The sequence below is a fragment of the Mirounga angustirostris genome, unplaced genomic scaffold (assembly GCF_029215605.1).
Source record: "Mirounga angustirostris isolate CCGP_5_RB_7025 unplaced genomic scaffold, mMirAng1.0.hap1 SCAF_4, whole genome shotgun sequence".
NCBI lineage: Eukaryota > Metazoa > Chordata > Mammalia > Carnivora > Phocidae > Mirounga > Mirounga angustirostris.
In genome coordinates, this window is record NW_026991712.1 from 85,344,847 (window position 1) to 85,362,200 (window position 17,354).

The 17,354-nt window shown below is 52.7% G+C and overlaps 2 protein-coding genes across 10 annotated transcripts; one reads left to right on the plus strand and one right to left on the minus strand.

Moving 5' to 3' along the window:
• Positions 1–872: 872 nt before the first annotated feature.
• PIAS3 (protein inhibitor of activated STAT 3) lies at positions 873–15,367 on the minus strand. Of its 3 annotated transcripts, XM_045896781.3 has the most exons (15): positions 14,499–14,656; positions 12,122–12,539; positions 11,883–11,967; positions 11,627–11,677; positions 11,288–11,378; positions 10,415–10,549; positions 10,111–10,216; positions 9,038–9,111; positions 8,744–8,904; positions 7,260–7,393; positions 7,011–7,179; positions 6,710–6,843; positions 6,487–6,524; positions 1,852–1,961; positions 873–1,014 (listed from the first exon to the last, which is right to left on the minus strand). In XM_045896781.3, coding segments are annotated over exons 1-15 (1,731 nt in total). In that variant the 5' UTR covers positions 14,523–14,656; the 3' UTR covers positions 873–1,013. The 3 variants fall into 3 exon arrangements, with proteins under 3 accessions (XP_045752737.1, XP_045752736.1, XP_045752735.1); XM_045896780.3 differs by lacking the exons at positions 873–1,014; positions 1,852–1,961; positions 14,499–14,656 and adding exons at positions 4,744–5,909; positions 15,212–15,367; XM_045896779.3 differs by lacking the exons at positions 873–1,014; positions 1,852–1,961 and adding an exon at positions 4,744–5,909.
• NUDT17 (nudix hydrolase 17) lies at positions 1,957–7,161 on the plus strand. 7 transcript variants are annotated; one of them, XR_010410715.1, is made up of 8 exons: positions 1,957–2,379; positions 2,561–2,747; positions 2,980–3,005; positions 3,161–3,253; positions 3,518–3,616; positions 3,845–3,981; positions 4,264–4,516; positions 7,024–7,161. XR_010410715.1 is itself a non-coding variant. In XM_064588388.1 (8 exons), exons 1-8 carry the CDS (start codon positions 2,188–2,190, stop codon positions 7,025–7,027), a joined length of 849 nt encoding a protein of 282 aa, XP_064444458.1. In that variant the 5' UTR covers positions 1,957–2,187; the 3' UTR covers positions 7,028–7,161. The 7 variants fall into 7 exon arrangements, 4 of the variants coding, with proteins under 4 accessions (XP_064444458.1, XP_045752739.1, XP_064444460.1 ...); XM_064588388.1 differs by having other exon boundaries at positions 3,777–3,871; positions 4,364–4,516; XM_045896783.3 differs by having other exon boundaries at positions 4,364–4,516.
• Positions 15,368–17,354: the final 1,987 nt, after the last annotated feature.

Sequence of the window (17,354 nt, forward strand, 5' to 3'; positions counted from 1 at the left end):
GACTTCCCACTCAGCAGGGAACCTGATGTGGGGCTCCAGCCGAGGGTCCTGGGATCATGACCTGAGCCAAAAGCAGATGCCCAACCGACCGAGCCACCCAGGTGCACCCATTGCCAATTCTTATACTGAAGTGCCCTCTCTATCCCTACTGCCCAGAATACACCAGAAAGAGTTTGACATGTTTTTTATTTTTATTTTTATTTTTTTTAAAGATTTTATTTATTTATTTGACAGAGAGACAGCGAGAGAGGGAACACAAGCAGGGGGGAGAGGGAGAAGCAGGCTTCCTGCCGAGCAGGGAGCCCGATGTGAGGCTCGATCCCAGGACCCTGGGATCATGACCTGAGCCGAAGGCAGACGCTTAACCAACTGAGCCACCCAGGTGCCCTGACATGTTTTTTAAGATTTGCTGATCCCGTCTTATCCCCATCACTGTATTCTCCCCTCATCAGATCTCAGTGGGGGAAGAAAGGACCTTAAATCAACCAGATTAATCATCTATCAGATGCATCATTTCCCACTAAGAAGTCAGCCAGGCCTGTGTTTGAATATCCGTGTCAGTGGAAGAAATTCTTCCTAAGCAGATTCTATTCTCAAAAGGCTATACCTGTTCTTTATTTTGTTAAGTTGTAATCTCTCTCTCTCACACACACACACACAGTGTAGGGAATGTGAAAGACAACCACACAGAGGGGAATAAAAGCTATTTTCAGGACTAGCAGGTGGACTGGCCCCAGCATTCACACTAGAATCTATGGCTAGAAGACATTTGCCAGCTCCAGGCTTCTAGCACATCTGAAACTGTGTATGTAAGCCACTTAGCACAATGCCTGGCATATGGTAAGCACTCAAGAAATCATTGCCTTCCTCTTCTCCGTGGTTTCTTAAAAGCAGCAATTCTAAGTTTTCTCTTTCAGTGGCATGATGTAATTTGTCCCAGCAGCTTCAGTTCATTTAAAACAGGTAGGTGCTGTTATAATCTCTTCGGTTTCCTCTTGCCAATGTCCATTCTCTCTAAATCATGAAGAGTAATGAATTAATCTAATTCATCAATCAAGTGCCAATTAATTGCTAGCCATTATACTGGATATAATATATCAAGATAAATAAGTTGCGATCTCTGCTTTCAAGCCACTCACCATTCTTTACTGAGCATCTGTTAATGTGCCCAGGACTGGGCTAGGCTTTAGGGATACAAAGATGAATAAGCCTTGCACACATAGCCTAGTGGGAGGAGACAAATAAATACAAGGAAATACTTGGGGGCTGTAGCAGAAAAGTATTACATACAGAGAGGCAAGAGGGAGAAGGGTCAGGCAGGAAAGGGAGTGCAGAGAAAGTGACAATCTGTCTTTTGAAAGATGAGGATTTGCCAGGTACAAGGGGAAAGGGATCCCAGAAGGAAGCAGAGCCTGGTTCCAGGAAGAACTGCAAATAGGATGTGACTAGAAAATAGAGCTTAAGTCCTGCCAGCACTGCGGCTAGACAGCCGGCAGGAGCAAGGGTGGGCGGGCGTCCTCACTATACTCTGCTTATTAGTAGCTTATCTTCTCCTGAGCAGTGGGAAGCAAGATGATGAGATTTGTGTTTGAGAAAGATCACTCTGGAAGAACCCTAGGGAATGAACTGGTAGGGGAAGGACTATATGGAGACTTGCAATGATATCTCAGGCAGAGTATGAGGAAGGCTAGGACTAGGAACAGTGGAGGCTAGAGACATGCGAGAAAGTTTAAGGAGGTAGAATCTGCCGCACTGAGTTGCCATCTGAGTGAGAAGAAAGACAAGGGAGGGGTCAAGAATGTTTCCTGGGTGTCTGGCGAAGAGACGTAATCAATTCCAGGTGATACCTACTAGAGCCGATAGGCGTGGAGTGCTGCAGAGGGGTGCTTATATAGTACACGGCCCGTGGCTGGCGGGAGGTGACATGTGAGTTGAGAAATCATCCAGTCTGAATCACTCTCCTAAACAGAGAAGAGGGGAAAAAAGAGGAGCTGAGGATTTCGAGGTTTTCTTCTCTGTCATTTACTATAACATTGCCCCTCCGGCTCATCCCCAAGTGTTCCGCCTAAATTTGCCACGGCCGATCGCGGAAGCCCGGCTTCCCTCCGACCCCGGCGAACGCTCCGAGGGGCGGCGCCGCTGGGCCAGCAGAGGGCGCCAGGCGGGCCGCGGGCCGCGAGCCGCGTCATGGCCGCCGCGCGGGTGCTGCTGATCCTGGCCGGGCGCCCCGTGTCGCCGAGGTTCGTGCAGAGTGTGTGTCGCCTCCTGGGCGCCGGGCCAGGGCTCGGGCCGTGGCCCACTCACTGCGGCTTGAAGCGAGGACGACTAGTCCTCTCGGACGGGCCATTCCCAGGCGCTTCGACCAGGCTTCCACTCCAGGTCGGGAGAAGGGGGACCCGGGGTCGGGGGGCAGGAGTGGGGTCAGGTGGGAGCTGGCGCGAGAGGCCTGGGGGCAAGGATCGACCAGACTCGACCTCCTACCCCACCGCGCGGCGTTGCCCGATTTTTGCCCGGCTTCTGAAGCCTTAACCCAAAACGGCTACCCCCCCACCCCCGCCAGCGACCCCCTTTCTGCCCTTTTGTGGCACTGGACCAGCAGCAGCTCAGGGCTCCGGGGGCTGAGCTGCCCACGAATCGAGGTGTGGATCTGGGTGTGGCCATCATGCTGCAGTCCAGCGACCAGACTGTCTTGTTAACCCGAAGGACCCGCACCCTCAGCGTTTCTCCCAACCTCTGGGTATCCCCAGGTGAGTGCCCTGAGAACAAGATCCCAAGTTCAGGGAGGAAAGGGGCCCTTCACCAACAGTGGTATTCCCAGTCTCAGAAGGACAGAGAGGCAGGCCCAGAAATGTGGTAGGTCCCCTTTTCACAAGGAGTTGCAATGGCATCTGTTCCCCCGGAGGGCATAGTATAAATAGTGCACAGGGTTTCCTGACCAAGAACACCCCCACTTATCGCTTGGTCCCACTGTTGTTGCAGGTGGGCACGTGGAACTTGATGAAGAGGTAACCAGTCTGCTAACCCAACCTTCACCCTGCCCTGAAACCAGAGACCTCTGTCTGGGGCTGCCTTGGGTGTGGGCTGAGGGAGGGACAAAGGACTTGGGACATGTTTCTCTTACTGAGAGAAATGTCTGGGATCAGTGCTGTCTCGTTTCCAGCTGCTGGACGGAGGGCTTCGAGAGCTTTGGGAGGAGAGTGGACTACAGCTGCCCCAGGGCCAGTTCTCTTGGGTCCCTCTGGGGTTATGGGAGGTGAGACAGGAACCTGGAAAAGGTCCCTTCCTTATTTAACCAAAAGCCCTCAACAACTTCAAACCCACCGAAGCCTATAGAACAGCCCTACCTGCCTTGGCCGCAGGAGAAACGATTAACAGTGGGTGGAAGTTTGGAGTCCCCAAACCCACAATCCCCACCCGTGTGCCTCCTGTACCATCTCTACCCTCCACTTCCTCAGCTGTGTTTACAAAGTCTCGACAAGAGATAGGAAGTTCTCATCTTTGCTGTATTCTCTCTTAGTCTGCCTACCCTCCTAGGCTGAGCTGGGGTCTCCCCAAATACCATCACATCATTCTCTATCTACTCGTGGTCTCCCGGGAATCACAGCAGCAGCTGCAGGTAGGGCTGGCAGTGTAGGAAGGAAATGCGGGTTGAGACCCAAGCAGACTGGTTCTGTGACTAGGGTGGCGGGTGGGGGGCAGTCAGAGATAACCAAGAAATCCAATAGCCTCTCCCCTTGTCCTTGCCCCAAGTCTCTCTCCATTCCACCTGTGGGTAGGCTGCGGTCAAGAACAGGCCTCCTAAGAGAGGCCATGGCTCAGGGATCTACCTACCTATCTGGCCCAGGCCCGGATCCAACCAAACCCAAGTGAGGTGAGCGCCTTTATGTGGCTGGGACCAGATGTAGCAGCTGCAGTGGCTGCCACAGAGGATGGGACAGAGACACCCAAACATCTCCCCCAGGAGCTACCACCCTCCATCCTGTAAGAGCTTTTGCCTGACCCTCCAACACACCAACACATAGTCATTGGGAAGTTCCGCTTCTCTCCCCTCCCCAGGGGGGAGTTTTGGGTCATGAGGGACATTTAGGGAGTGGGTTGGTCAGCTGATGATGAAAGGGGCACATGAGCAAGGACACTGTCCGTCCAACTCCAAGGGTTCCTGCTCCAAGCTGGCTAGCACTGACCACCTGGGTTCGAGTCCCACTCCCCCAAAGGGACAAGTTATTTAACCCTCCTTGAACCTGTTCCTCTCTGTAAAATGAGGGCATCGTCCATCCATCGCTCTCCTGCCGTGGCTGGGAGGGCTCTGTGGAAGAGGGCTAAGCCACGAGGCACAGCCCAGACAGGAGCTGTCGTCATGCAGTACGGCAGAACTAGAGGAGGACGGAGGAGCTCGACCCCTGGCCATGCCCGTGTCCACGCTGCTGCGAACGACCCCAACCACGGATGAAGGCAAAGAGAGGGTCAGCTCTGGGACCAAGTTTGCCCTCGGGCTCTGGCTGCAACATCTGCGCAGGTAAGGGTAAAGGACTTGAGGGCCCTGCAACATTGGGCTGAACGCTCTATGAGGGAGAGGAAGGAAGAGCAAATGGCCCTGGAGCTCCTCAGTGGGACACCCCTCCCAAGTGAAAGTGGGCCCAGGGCCTGCAAGGAGGAACAGAACATGGGCCCCTCCCCCCAAACCAGGGCTCTGGAAAGGGAAGTGCATAATCCCCTCCCCAGCCCCCCTCTGAAACACTCACACACATTCACAACTTTTATTATGGGTAAGAACTTTGCTACAACTTTGAGAATAAAAAGTAAAATTACAACATAGTTACTAGGCCCTGGAGGAACCTAAAAAAGGAGAATGGGGAGAGCATGAGGTCTTCCCACCTCCCAGAAAAGGTGCAGAATGAGCCAGACCTAACCATGGGGCCATGGGCCTCTCGAAGCTCGTGCCCCAAGCTGGTCAGCATATGAAACATTGTGAACTTAAATATATAAATAGAGATCCAGGCAATAAGCCAGGCCCTGCTCCCAAACCCCTGGGGATCGGGGCTAAGGCCTTATCTCCTCCTCAGTCATACTGGGAAGTAGGAAGCAGGGGAAATCATCTTTGGAGTATTTTGGTTTTTCTTGTTTATGTACAAAAAAATCTGCAACCCAAAATAGAGTTCTTTGTCCATATGTCTGCCTGTCTCAGCTTCTCCACCTGTCTGGCCAAAGAGAACGGAATGGACATGAAGAGACAATGGATGTGGGGAAGGAACAGAACCATAGGTTTGGTGAAGAGAGGGCATCTAGGGGACAAGAGGAAGGCCCTTTCCCCATGAGGCTCTAGCCAATTCGGCCCTTCCCCCAACTCACACCCCATCCCGCGTGCCTCCCACTGCCTAGGTTAACATACCCAAAGGAATGTGCCAGCCATCTAAAGAACATTTCCAAAAATAGAACCCAAATGTCCTTAAAAAGAGGTTAAATATTAACCCTTTGGGTGCTGGCCTTGTTAGGCAGACAGAAGGCCAAACACAGGATACCATGAAGGTCTTTCTTTGACCTTGGCCAAAGCCCCCTGAGGGGTCAGAGTGGCCAGGAGTCTGGACTCCACAGCATACTTGCTCAGTGGTGGGAGGCAGTGAAGTTTCCATCATCCAGGGGACTCAGTCCAGGGAAATGATGTCTGACCGGCAGCCAGTCAAAGAGGGACCTGAGGACAGGGGTCCTCCAGGCCCCTCCCTCAAGGCCCCCCCTGGGGCCACAATGCTACTGACGCGGCCAGGAGGGGGTGCTGGAGTGGTGCTGCGGTGAGAGCTCCCCAATGTGGGGGCTAGTGGGCCCAGGAAGTGGGAAGGGGTCCCTCGGTACTGGAAGAAGTGGCCAAGGGCATCCTGTTCATCTATCGAGGTGATGACGGAGGGACCATAGTGCTGGGAGGAATCAAGGGCACAGTTTAAGATTTTCTCCTGACTTCACCCACTTCCCAGTCACTCATCTCAGAAATATCCTGGGATAAATCAAACCCTCTGGATCCCCAGATACCCTCTGAGAAGCAGGGGAGACTCTTTTTTTCCCCTACTTCCCCACCCCACCCCTACCCTACCCCTATCCGCTGCCTTGAGACAGTCCCTCCAGCTTGCTAGGTTCTTGGCCTTGTGGGCGTCTGAAATGCATGGAATGTCTGGCTGGGGCAGGCACAGTGCTCAAGTGCACATGGGTGTGTGTGGGGGGTGGGGGGCCTAAGTGGAGAGCAGTCAGGGCAGAATTCTAAAAACTCGAGACAGAACAGTAACAGGGTATCAAAGAAGACATGGGTGAGAATCTGAAGAAGCACCAGTAGGGTCTAGTAGGGAAATAAACTGCCCATACCCCCTCTATCCCCCAGCCCCTGCCTTCCCTCACAGAGAAGCAGATTTAGGTCTTAGGGGAAAAAGGGGCGGGGGGCATCGGTGCCTAGAAAGGAAGCTTCAGGGATCTGATAGCTTCATGGGAGAAGGAACCACTTACCTGACTCTCAGTCTGGAGGAAAGAAAATAAATCTAAACCTGGTAAGAAAAGAAAAATCAGAATCAATCTCCTGTCTGAACCCTTCATGGCCAAAAAAACCCAAAGTCCCTTGGATTGTAGCCTTTGCAAGAGAGCCAGAAGGCTTTGAAAAGGAACAGGGGTTCTGATCTGGTTTGGGGGCAGCTGTGGCAGCAAACAGCCCACCGTGTGATCAGTGTCCTACCTTGGATATCGGCCCCCAGTGGGAAAGCAGGTGGATACTCATGTAGCGGGAGACTGGACAGGAAATCCCCGCCCAGCGTGCCCATAGCAGGGCTCCGCAGCACCGAAGATGGCTGGTGACCAGATGTCAGGACTCTGTGAGGAGAGAGGAGGAACTGGGGCAGCCAGCGAACGACAGATGCCCTCACCCAGCTCAGCCTCCTGAGCCCCCTCTCTGCCCCAGGGTTTGTCCAGTGAACTGAGAGCATTCCTGACTTCTTCCTCTGCCCCTTCTGGCGTGGACTCAGCCTATTTCCTCATACCCTTTGCTTCCAGGTAGAGCCGGGATGGCAGCTGAGGTGACAGGACAGTGCTTTTTGGTCGGGGGCAGGTCCTCCTCATCCGATGAACTCTCTATTGTCAAGTCAATAACTTCAACCTTCTTCTTATTCTCTGATGGATTGCCCTCTTGGACTGGGCTGTACTGGAGGCCTGCGGGTGGTAAGAGGACTGTGTCTCAGAGACGAGGTCATCTGAGATGTAGTTCAGCTCGGGGACGGGGAGTCACTCACCATCCAGCCCATACCCTGGCGGGGGGCAAACCTCAGATGCCTCCTTCTTGGGTTTCATTGGGCACCAGGATCCATCTTCCATGAACTGGATCTCATCACAATCCGAACAGGAATTAAGTATCTCCATGAACAAGCTGGGGGAAGGGGAGAGATGGGAATTCATGGGGCTGGGAGATGGCTGGGAACAGTAGCCGGGGAGTTCTGGGACTCACCTCTCTGAACCTGTTTCCTCGTCTGTAAAACAGGGACATTATTCACTCTACTCAACTCTCTTGAGTTGTCGGAATCAAATAAAGTAAGGTAATATAAAAGAGATTTGCCAACTTTAAATGCTAAGTTTTCAAAAAAATACATTCTAAGCACATGTTTCATGCAGTACTTGTGATAAAACAAAAGGAACACAGATACAGTACTCCATAAACCATCTCAAAGAGGGCACTGGGAACGGGGACCGTAATTTAGGCTCCGGATGGGGGTTAGGACTAGCTAGATCAGTATATCCAGACCCTCAGAAGAACTTTTCCTTACCATGGTCAGTGAGAGGTCAGGTAGTTGTTCTAGGAGATACACTCTATCAGTTCAATACATTGATTCTGCCACTTACTAACAATTACAACTTTGAGCAAGATCATCTCTCTAGGTCTCAGCTTCCTCACCTGTAATGACCATACCCATCTCACAAGGTTAATTATGAGGATTCAGTGAGATGAGGCATGCAAAGTGTGCAGCCTGATGCCCAATGCAGTAAATCCTCAATGTTGGAAATATATACAATTGACCATGAACAACATGACAGTTAAGAGCACCTCACACAACCAAAAATCCATGGATGGGACGCCTGGGTGGCACAGTCAGTTGAGCATCCGATTCTTGGTTTCGGCTCTGGTCTGGATCGAGCCCCATGTCAGGGTCCACTCTGGGCATAGAGCCTGCTTAATGTCCTCTCCCTCTCCCTCTGCCCCTCACCCCCCCACCCCACACTCTCTCCCTCTTTCTCTAAAGTAAATAAATAAATCTTTTTTTAAAAAAGTCTTTACTGTTTAAAAAAAAAATAATCCATGGATAACTTTGACTTCCCCCAAAACTTAACTAACAGTAGCCTACTGTTGACCAGAAGAAGCCTTACCAATAACATCAACAGTCAATTAACACATATTTTGTATGTGTATTATATACTGTATTCTGATAATACAGTAAGCTAGACAAAAGAAAAATATTAGAAAAATCATAAAGAAGAGAAAATACATTTATATTTACTGTACTGTATTGAAAAAAATCTGTGTATAAGTGGACCCATATTGTTCAAGGGTCAACTGTATATTATAAAGGTGAAAAATTATATATATACATATACATATAAAGGGATTGATAGGTTAAGAATTGGGGTTCCTGGGAGGGCAAGGAAGGTCTCTCAATATACAGAAGGGGGGGTGTCCCTAGTGGATGTCCTAGGTAAGAGGAAGCAGAATGCAGAGTGGCCCTACCCATCAATGATAAGAGATTCATAGGGAGCCTTCTTGTCACACACAGGACATGTCCATGTTGGCTTCTTCTCATTCATCTGTAGATAAAGGGCAGCATCGAAGCTCTGCAGGTGGGCGCAGGTGAGGGCACGACAAGGGACTGTCAGGCGCATCTTCCCTAGCTGAGAAGAGACGAGTTCTCTGGTCAGAGTCCCTATATCCCAGGAAGCCTCACTCTGGTAGCCCTAGGAGCCCTCATCTGGGTCCAGAGTTTAACCCAACCCTCCTCCCCCTTCTCATCTCCCCTGTACCCACCGGGCACATGAGTGACACCCGGAGACTTGTAGTGGCCACCTCACTGTCCGGGTCAGCGGTCAATTTCTCCTTGACTGAAACAAGAATGAGGCCAGAGCCATGGGGTCAGCAAATTTGGAGATGAAGCCCAGGAGGCGGTGAGGCCAGAAGCAGATGGCTCTGGCTGAGAGGCAGCTGCGCAGAGTGCCGTTGGGGGCCGGTGGGATGTCACATTGAGGATGGTCTTTGGGGGCCAGTGGGATATCACATGAAGACTGGGTGTGAGGGAGAGATTTCCCCATCCCTGAAGATACTTAAATACAGCTGGGTGACATTTTGGCAGAGATGACTTAGAGGGAACTGAAGCATCACAAGAGGGTTAGATTAGATGATCCTTAAGACTCTTTCCAGGGGCACCTGGGTGGCTCAGATGGTTAAGCATCTGCCTTCGGCTCAGGTCATGATCTCAGGGTCCTGGGATCGAGCCCCACATCGGGCTCCCTGCTTGGCGGGGAGCCTGCTTCTCCCTCTCCCTCTACTGTTCTCCCTGCTTGTGCTCTCTCGCTCTGTCAAATAAATAAATAAAATCTTAAAAAAGAAAAAAAAAAAAGACTCTTTCCAGTCTAGGGGTGCCTGGGTGGCTCAGTCGGTTAAGCGTCTGCCTTTGGCTCAGGTCATGATCCTGGAGTCCCAGGATCAAGCCCCACATCGGGCTCCCTGCTCGGCGGGGAGTCTGCTTCTCCCTCTGCCCCTCACCCCACTTGTGCTCTCTCTCTCTCAAATAAATAAATAAAATCTTAAAAAAAAAAGACTCTTTCCAGTCTAAAGAAGCCATACTCCAGCAGGGCTGGAGGCAGGGTCTGTGAGGCGCAAAGCAGATGTATAATTGAGAATGCAAGGGTGTCACTCAGTGCCTGGGAGGGGGCTGACTTCTCAACCATGAAGACTGGTACGGGGATAGGGGGAGGGTTGGAGTCCATGTGTGACATGAGGTATACTGTCATGAGATGGGGATGGGTTTGATTATAACGGCTTGAGGACCAGGAAACTTGGATCCAAATCAGAGTGGGAAAGGGGGGCAGGATGTTACTCACTCAGTGCCCGAGAGTGGTCTGGGTTCCGGATACCCTTTGCTCTGAGTTTTTGTAGAAGGGTCCCTGCAGTCAACTGTCTCACCAGGTACACAGACAAGGAGTAGTTCTACTTGGAGGGAGGGGGAGGCAGTTAGCCTCTGCCCTGCACATCACCACCCCAACCCTTTGTCCCATGAGGACCACAGACAACAGGTTAAGGCAGAAAGACCCATAAAGAGGAAGATGTTTCCCCAACCCAGGACATGGGATGATGCCCCCTCACACCCTGCAGCTTCTCTAGGTTCCCTGCCCCAGCCCTGCTCACCCGTCCAAACTCAGATGACCAGTTGACCACGATGGTGTTGGGAACAGTGGCCGAGAGACGAGCCAGAGGTGTGATGTTGATGGGGCGGCTAGGCCTCTTGGGCTCAGCCCCATTCTTGGTAGGGGGAAGGTAACCCTGGGAAAGGGAGGGAATGGTCAAGACATCTTGTCTCAGGTTACTCACTTGCTGGAGGGAAGACCAGCTCACTCACCGACCAAGGACATGGGGGGCCCATTCAGTGACTCACAAAACTAAAGCATTAACGGGGCGCCTGGGTGGCTCAGTTGGTTAAGCGACTGCCTTCGGCTCAGGTCATGATCCTGGAGTCCCGGGATCGAGTCCTGCATCGGGCTCCCTGCTCAGCAGGGAGTCTGCTTCTCCCTCTGACCCTCCTCCCTCTCATGCTCTCTGTCTCTCATTCTCTCTCTCTCAAATAAATAAATAAAATCTTTAAAAAAAAAAAAAAAAAAAACTAAAGCATTACCTAGGGTTGTATGTGGGGTACATTCCTGGGGACAAAGGACAGCTTATTCGTTGACCAGGGAAATAAAAACCTACTCCCTGGGTTCCTGAGGAGGAAGAATAGGGATGCCCCACTTCTTCCAACTCTCAGCTCTGAGGTCATCACTTCAGAGAAGTCTTCCCTGAACCTTTGGGTTGAACTAATGTCCCTCCTCTGGGTTCTGATAGAACCCTTGTGCATCAGCCCCATCTTAGTATTCTCTAGGTTGTACTAATCCCTCAGTAAACTGAGTACCTACTCTGTACCCAGGCACTGTGCTAGGCATGTCTCTTTCATAATAGGTTTGTATTTAACATTTAAGAACTGAAAGAGGAAAGGGGTCACTGCCAGAAAAAGGGAAGAGCATTTACCGGCAGGGGGCATAGTTTCCCATTGACCTTGACGAAGAGGTTGGGGGGAAAATAATCCTCCTGGGGGCAGCTGGTCTCACAGAGACAGAACCTGGTAAGAGAGGAGAAAAGATGAAAGGGTGGGGAAGGTAGTCTCTTGAGCTGAAGCTGGCAGAAAGGCAGGGCATCTCAGTCCATCACAGATGTCTACAGCTGTAACCCTCAGCAGCCAACGAGAGCCCCAGGGTTGGGGTGGACGGGGCAGAGCAGGGCTATCTCCTAGCCGTGTCCGTCATACCCTGATTTCGTTCCCACTCCCAACAGGAGCCCAGCCGGGAAGGAGGAGGAGGATCGACTCACCTTAGCTGCACTTGTATAGTATAGTCACATTTGGCTCCTGGTAGAACCTCTCTGTGACAGGGAAGGAGAGGGAAGCATGTCAGGATGTGGCCCCCAGAGGGCAGGGCTGAACAGTCAGGGACGCACAAGACAATGAGACAAAGCAGGTGCAGGAAGATGGACAGGCAGGAGAGCAGGACAGAAGAGAAGAAAGTCAGAGAGCAGAGTCCAGGGGTAACCATCCCAAGATGAGGTGCGAGGGCTGGGAGAGATGTACCTGGATGTGAGAATCTGCTGCACTTGCTGGGGTGTGAGGGCAAAGGTAAAGTGCGCCTCTTCAAAACGCTGGCTAGAAGTGGACGCTGAGGACACAAAGGGGCAGTTATTCCTGAGCCCATGACAGGCAGCCACAGATGCTGCCCCCATCCCAGGCTGCTGATCCCACAGGACTAAAGCCTAAAGAAAGGCTTGGGCAAGAGGTATGGATCAGGAAGACTGAGGAAGATGGAGCCGTACCGAGGGTGGTGGGCCGGATGAGCTCCCCATAGACTTCATAGAAGGGCAATGGTTTCATGGTGACATCAGGGTGCACGGGCTGGGGCAGAGGGGGGTGCATGTCCACTTCACGCTTGGGGCCCAGCAGGGTGCCAGGGGCCAAGAGGGCTGGGGGAATGGGAGCCAGAGGACCAGGGGAGCCGACAGGAGGGGTGCCAGGGGGCAGAGAGAGCAGGGAGAGATCAGAGGGCCCTAGGGTCTTCCGGGGAAAGCGCCGGCGGTAAAGCTCCTTGATCTTCATCTGGACACTGGGGGCACAGCTGGACTTGAGGAGGTGCAGGGCCTTGGCCAGGAGCTCGTGCTTCCGTCCACTCTTGTTCCGGCCAGCAAAGCCGAGCAGCACCTGAAGCTCAGACACCCGGAAGCTCATCACCATGTGCTGCGGAGAAGAGAGACACTCGAGAATACTGCCAAGGGTGCTGGGGCTGAGCTACCAAGTAGCCAATGCCCCTCCCCCCTACCCAGCACTCATCAGAAAGATGCTCTGCAGCCAGTGGATGACTGCCAGACAGCCAATCTAGCCAAAGGGACATCTCAGGCCCATTCAGCAACCCTCAGGTCAACCTTACCACTAGCCCCCAGAGCTTGAGTAACCCTATTTCCCCATGCCTGTAAGTCGGCCAGGTGGAGCAGCGTGCAGACAGCAAGCCATCCACAGGCACACCGATGAGTCCACTTCGGCCTCCTACCTCCATCCCTGCCTTGAGCCTAGACGCTCCTTTAAGCTGCTTATCTCCTCTCCTGCTCTTTCTCAGACTCTCAGACCCATCCCAGCCTCCTGGGAAGAGGCTAGGAGACAGGGAGAAGGAGGGGGAGAAGAGGATTCAGGCCAGACAGCCCCAAGGGGGAAGAAAGGGGGCAGGTGGCTGAAGGATTGTGCCCGAGGCACACCCCTCCCAACACTTCAAGCCACCTCAGCTATTTTCCCCAAGCCTCTGTAGCGTTTGTGGCCAGGGTTTTCAGGTCAGGGTTCAATGCTTGTAACTCCCCCAAATCCTTTCTAAGCATCATTTACATAAACACCCCTCCCTCGGTCCTATTTTTCTGGAAGGCAAAAACGACCAAAACGGTGCAAAGGGGTTAATAGTAAATCACCGAGTCCAGGTTACCTTCTTGTTTATCTGTTTACTCCATCTGCCAGGAACTAATATCCTGTTTCTCCCCTACATAGAGAAAATGAGTGATCCTCCCCCTCCATAGCGGTGAAAGAGGAGAGGGCAAAGCTCTAAGCAGAGGCCCTGGGAGGATGAGGAGAAGGCGTGGGGCCCCTGAGCCAGGGTGCAGAACTGCAAGTTCTCCTAAAGGCAGCTGGGCCCAGTGACTAGACCTCAAGCCCGCCAAGGACTATGGCTCCATTTCAAAAGGCAGAACAAAGCCAGGAGGCAGGGGGAGGAACCCAGTGGTTTTTTAAGGTTCTGTGAGATGTCCTCGGATACGGTTACCCTAAAGACTGTGTGGCAGTAGGAGGGCACCAAAAGCTCTCTCCTAAAAGGACACCCTTCTGTGAATCTCTGGGAGACCCTGTCATGGGCAGGCCTTGCTAGCCCTCCACAATTCGCCCCCTCCCAGAAGGCTTTATGGCTTTGGGCCCCTTTTGAGGAATGTGATGAAAAACTTGTTCTTCTATCTTTCTCCCACCCTTATTTCCTCTGTCCTGTTTTTATTTCTCCATTAGCTTTGTCAAGAACCTCCCCCTTCCCATCCCATAGTTTCACACTCCTCTGTCTCTGCCCAAAGACTCGGGCTCACTAAGGCAGCGCCTTCCTCTGAGCCTCCTGGATGCTTCTGCCCCACCCCTCGATCCAAACGCCCACACAGCCCCGCCCCCTAGATCTCAGCCGCCTACTGGTACTTCCCAAGGCTCGGGTCCCAACAGCAGCCCCAAAGCTTCCATCCTCTCTGCTGCATCTCCCCAGGAACCTCCCATACATCTGCCCCCCAGTCCCATCCCCACATCTGCCCCCTACTGTCGCATCTCTTGGCCTCGATCAATTCGCCCCCTACGCCTCTGTAGCAGCTTTTACCCCTGGCCCTCCTCCTACATCTGCCCCAACTACCAAATCCGACTTCTGCCCCTGCGTCCCCGCCCCCTGCGCCTCGGCCCCCAACAGCTGCAATTCCCCTCGGCCCCACCCCTACATCTGCCCCGCGGCCCCGCCCCCGGAGCCCGGCCGCAGCCCGGTCCTCGCCCACAGCCACTTCGCTCCCACCCCCGGCAGCCAGTCTCCGCCACGTCTCCAGCCCCCACCCGAGCCCTCAGCACCCAGTCTCGGTCGCTTCCCTGACTCGGCGTACCGCCGGGCTCAGTCCAGATGGGGATGGGGGAGGGGGCCGGTACCTTTAATTCGCCCAGCTCCGCCATCTTGAGACATCGCAGGCGCCCGAGCCCGAGCCCGAGCTCAGGCCCAGGGACCGGCGCACAACTCTCCACCCCAGCGCCGGCCGCAAATGCCGCCTGCTCCGCCCCGTCCGGCCCCCTACACCTCCCCTTCCCGGCCCCGCCCGCCGGGCTCCGGACAGGCCCCAGCCTCAGCCCCTCCCTCGACCGCCGGACCCGGCCCCTGCACGTCTTTGGCCCGGGTGCAAGACCGGAGGGAGTGTAGCCCGAAAGATCGCGGGGTTCCCGGGGGTAATGAAGAGGAGGCGGACCCGAAGTGCCTGGGGGAGGGGGCTTTGCCACGCCAGAGCTGGGAGGGGATGAGCTTTTAGGGAGCCAAAGATACTTGAAATATGGAGGGAAAGTATCGAGAACTGCTAAATCTAAGAGAAATGGGGGAGGGGTGGCGAAGTTGGAGCGAATACAGTCATCTCCTCTACAAGTTTAACCAGCTAAAGTCAAGAGTTCTACCAACTCGGGAAATGGGTGAGATCTGATCCATTTCAGAGAAGCTATGGAGTTGTGAATAGTTCATTTCAAGACGGCTATTCTCAATCCTTCGCCCCCCAACCCCACCCGCCACCCCCCACCAACCAACTATAGTGTTGCTCGTGGTCCCGCGGTAGGACTCAAACTCGGCAGCAAAAAAGTTTGGTGCGATGAGCGGGACTTACCAGCACGGTTGCAGGGAGCGGGGAAGGGGCTCGGGAGGCTCGGACGGTGGGCTGGGGAGATGGGGGGAGGGGGCCGGCGCCGCTCCCGCCGTCTACAAGGCTGGAGGTCGGTCCGGCAGCTGGACGCTGCAGCCGCAGCTCCGCCCGGACGGGAGCTCCGCCCGGCCCCGCGCTGGGGCTGGGGCCGCCCCCTCCGGGGTGAGCCCGCCAGGACCGCCGCCACTGAGGGAGGGGGCGGAGTCTGAGGCGGGAGAGGGAGGGACTCGGAGCCCGGCGCTGAGCGATTAACTCCTCGAGTGAGCGGGTCAGAAGGGAGGACGTTCTTGGATCTCATCATTCTCGCTATTGCTCTGACCCCTTGAGCTGGTGTATCGGCCTGGGGTGGAGTCATGCTGCAAATAAGGCCGGATGGACAGGCATCTGCCTGCATAAAGAAGTTCCTACTTGGAATGAGACTCTTCTCCCTGGGGGAAAGCCTGGGCTGCTAGAATCCAAAGTGTACCTAAGCCCCAACTCTACCCCTGGTCCCTCACCCCCTACCCCAAATAGACCCATCACCAGAGACCGCACGCCTTTGGTGTAGCTGAAGGTGGACGGAGGAGAGGTTTTCTTACCTCCAAGAGTCATCTTTCTGCCCCTCTCTGAACTGCCTACTCTTCTTCCAAAGCCTTTGACCTTCCAGAAACCCCATTCTCAACCAAGCTAATCACTCACATGCAGGTACCATGAAAGCACCAATTTTAGTTTACCCAAACTACATACTGGAAAAACTCATAGCATTTTATAGTTAGTTGGCTGGGACTTAAGCAATAATGTCATTTGTTCAACAAACATTTGAATGCTGTTCAGAGATTGTTAGGTGCTGAGGACATAAAAAGCCTTGCAGGAGCTCTCAGTCTAGCAGTGGCAGCAAGACAGTTAAACCTATAATTGGCATAAGAATAATTAATAATAAATAGTATGAATAACCCTCTCATTTAGCTTAAACCTTCAGTATAATCCTTCCCAGGAGACCCCATCCAAGCCACAAGAGTGAAGGTACCAGCCTGGCATTATCCCCACATACCTGCTGACTTGGACCATGCCCAACTACTTTGTGGATTGGGTCCCTGGGGAAGATGTGCACCTCTCCTGACACTCAGGTTCTTTCCCTGATGCTTTCCTGCCAGCAATGGTGGGACCTCAAGCTAAACTCAAGCTCAAGTATTTGGTTCTAAATCCCAACTGCCCCCACCAACGCTTGAGTCTTCATCAGGCCCCGAGCTCATTTTTTTGTTCTGTTCAGCCCTCTGGGTCAAAAGTTACCATGGATTAGTTTGTATCTTCTAGAATTTTCAGTGATTTGGATGGGAGGAGGATAGAGAGGATTTAAAAAAAAAAGAAGAAGGGGGGGATACTCTGGGAGTGATAGACATGTTCATTATCTTGTGTGATGGTTTTATGGGTATATACATATGTCAAAACTTATCAAAGTACATGCAGTTTATTGAATGTCAATTATTATAACTCATTAAAGCTGTAAAATGTAAAAGAAGAAAGTCAACCTCACCTTGAATCCTAGTGGTTTCATAAAGGAGGGATCTCCTTTAATAGTTAATTTGAGGTTGTAAGTTCCAGCATCCCTACAGGATAACTGAAGAGGAGGAGGCAGGGTGCCTGAATTTGATCCTGTATCCCAGCTCAGCAAGGACAAGAATCTTTTCTGTGATGCTCACTCTCTATCCCCAGTGCCTGGCCCATAGTAGACTCGTTCAATATCAGTTTAATGAATTAATATTATCAAACGAAGGAGGGAAACTACAAATCAAGACCAAGTTCTGATTGAAGGCATTCAAAGACATAGTCTGACCCCATCGTGGTGACCAAGCTTCACTTACTCTCACCCATATACTCCTACATCTGAAGCCTGAAGAACAAGGGGGAAGAGAAACATGAGTAGGGAATCCCTACCTAAGTCCCATTAGACGGACAGCCTAGGAGGAATAGGGAGAAGAGTAGGACTAGAGTTACTTTAGGAAATAAAGATTTATGAAATCGAGGAAAATTTCAGGGCTTGGGGTTGTTGGGGTAAGCGTTTATGGGTTTGTATAGAGGGAGACTGTTTGGAAAGACCAGGGGCTGGGTAACGTTCCATCCTGTGTTA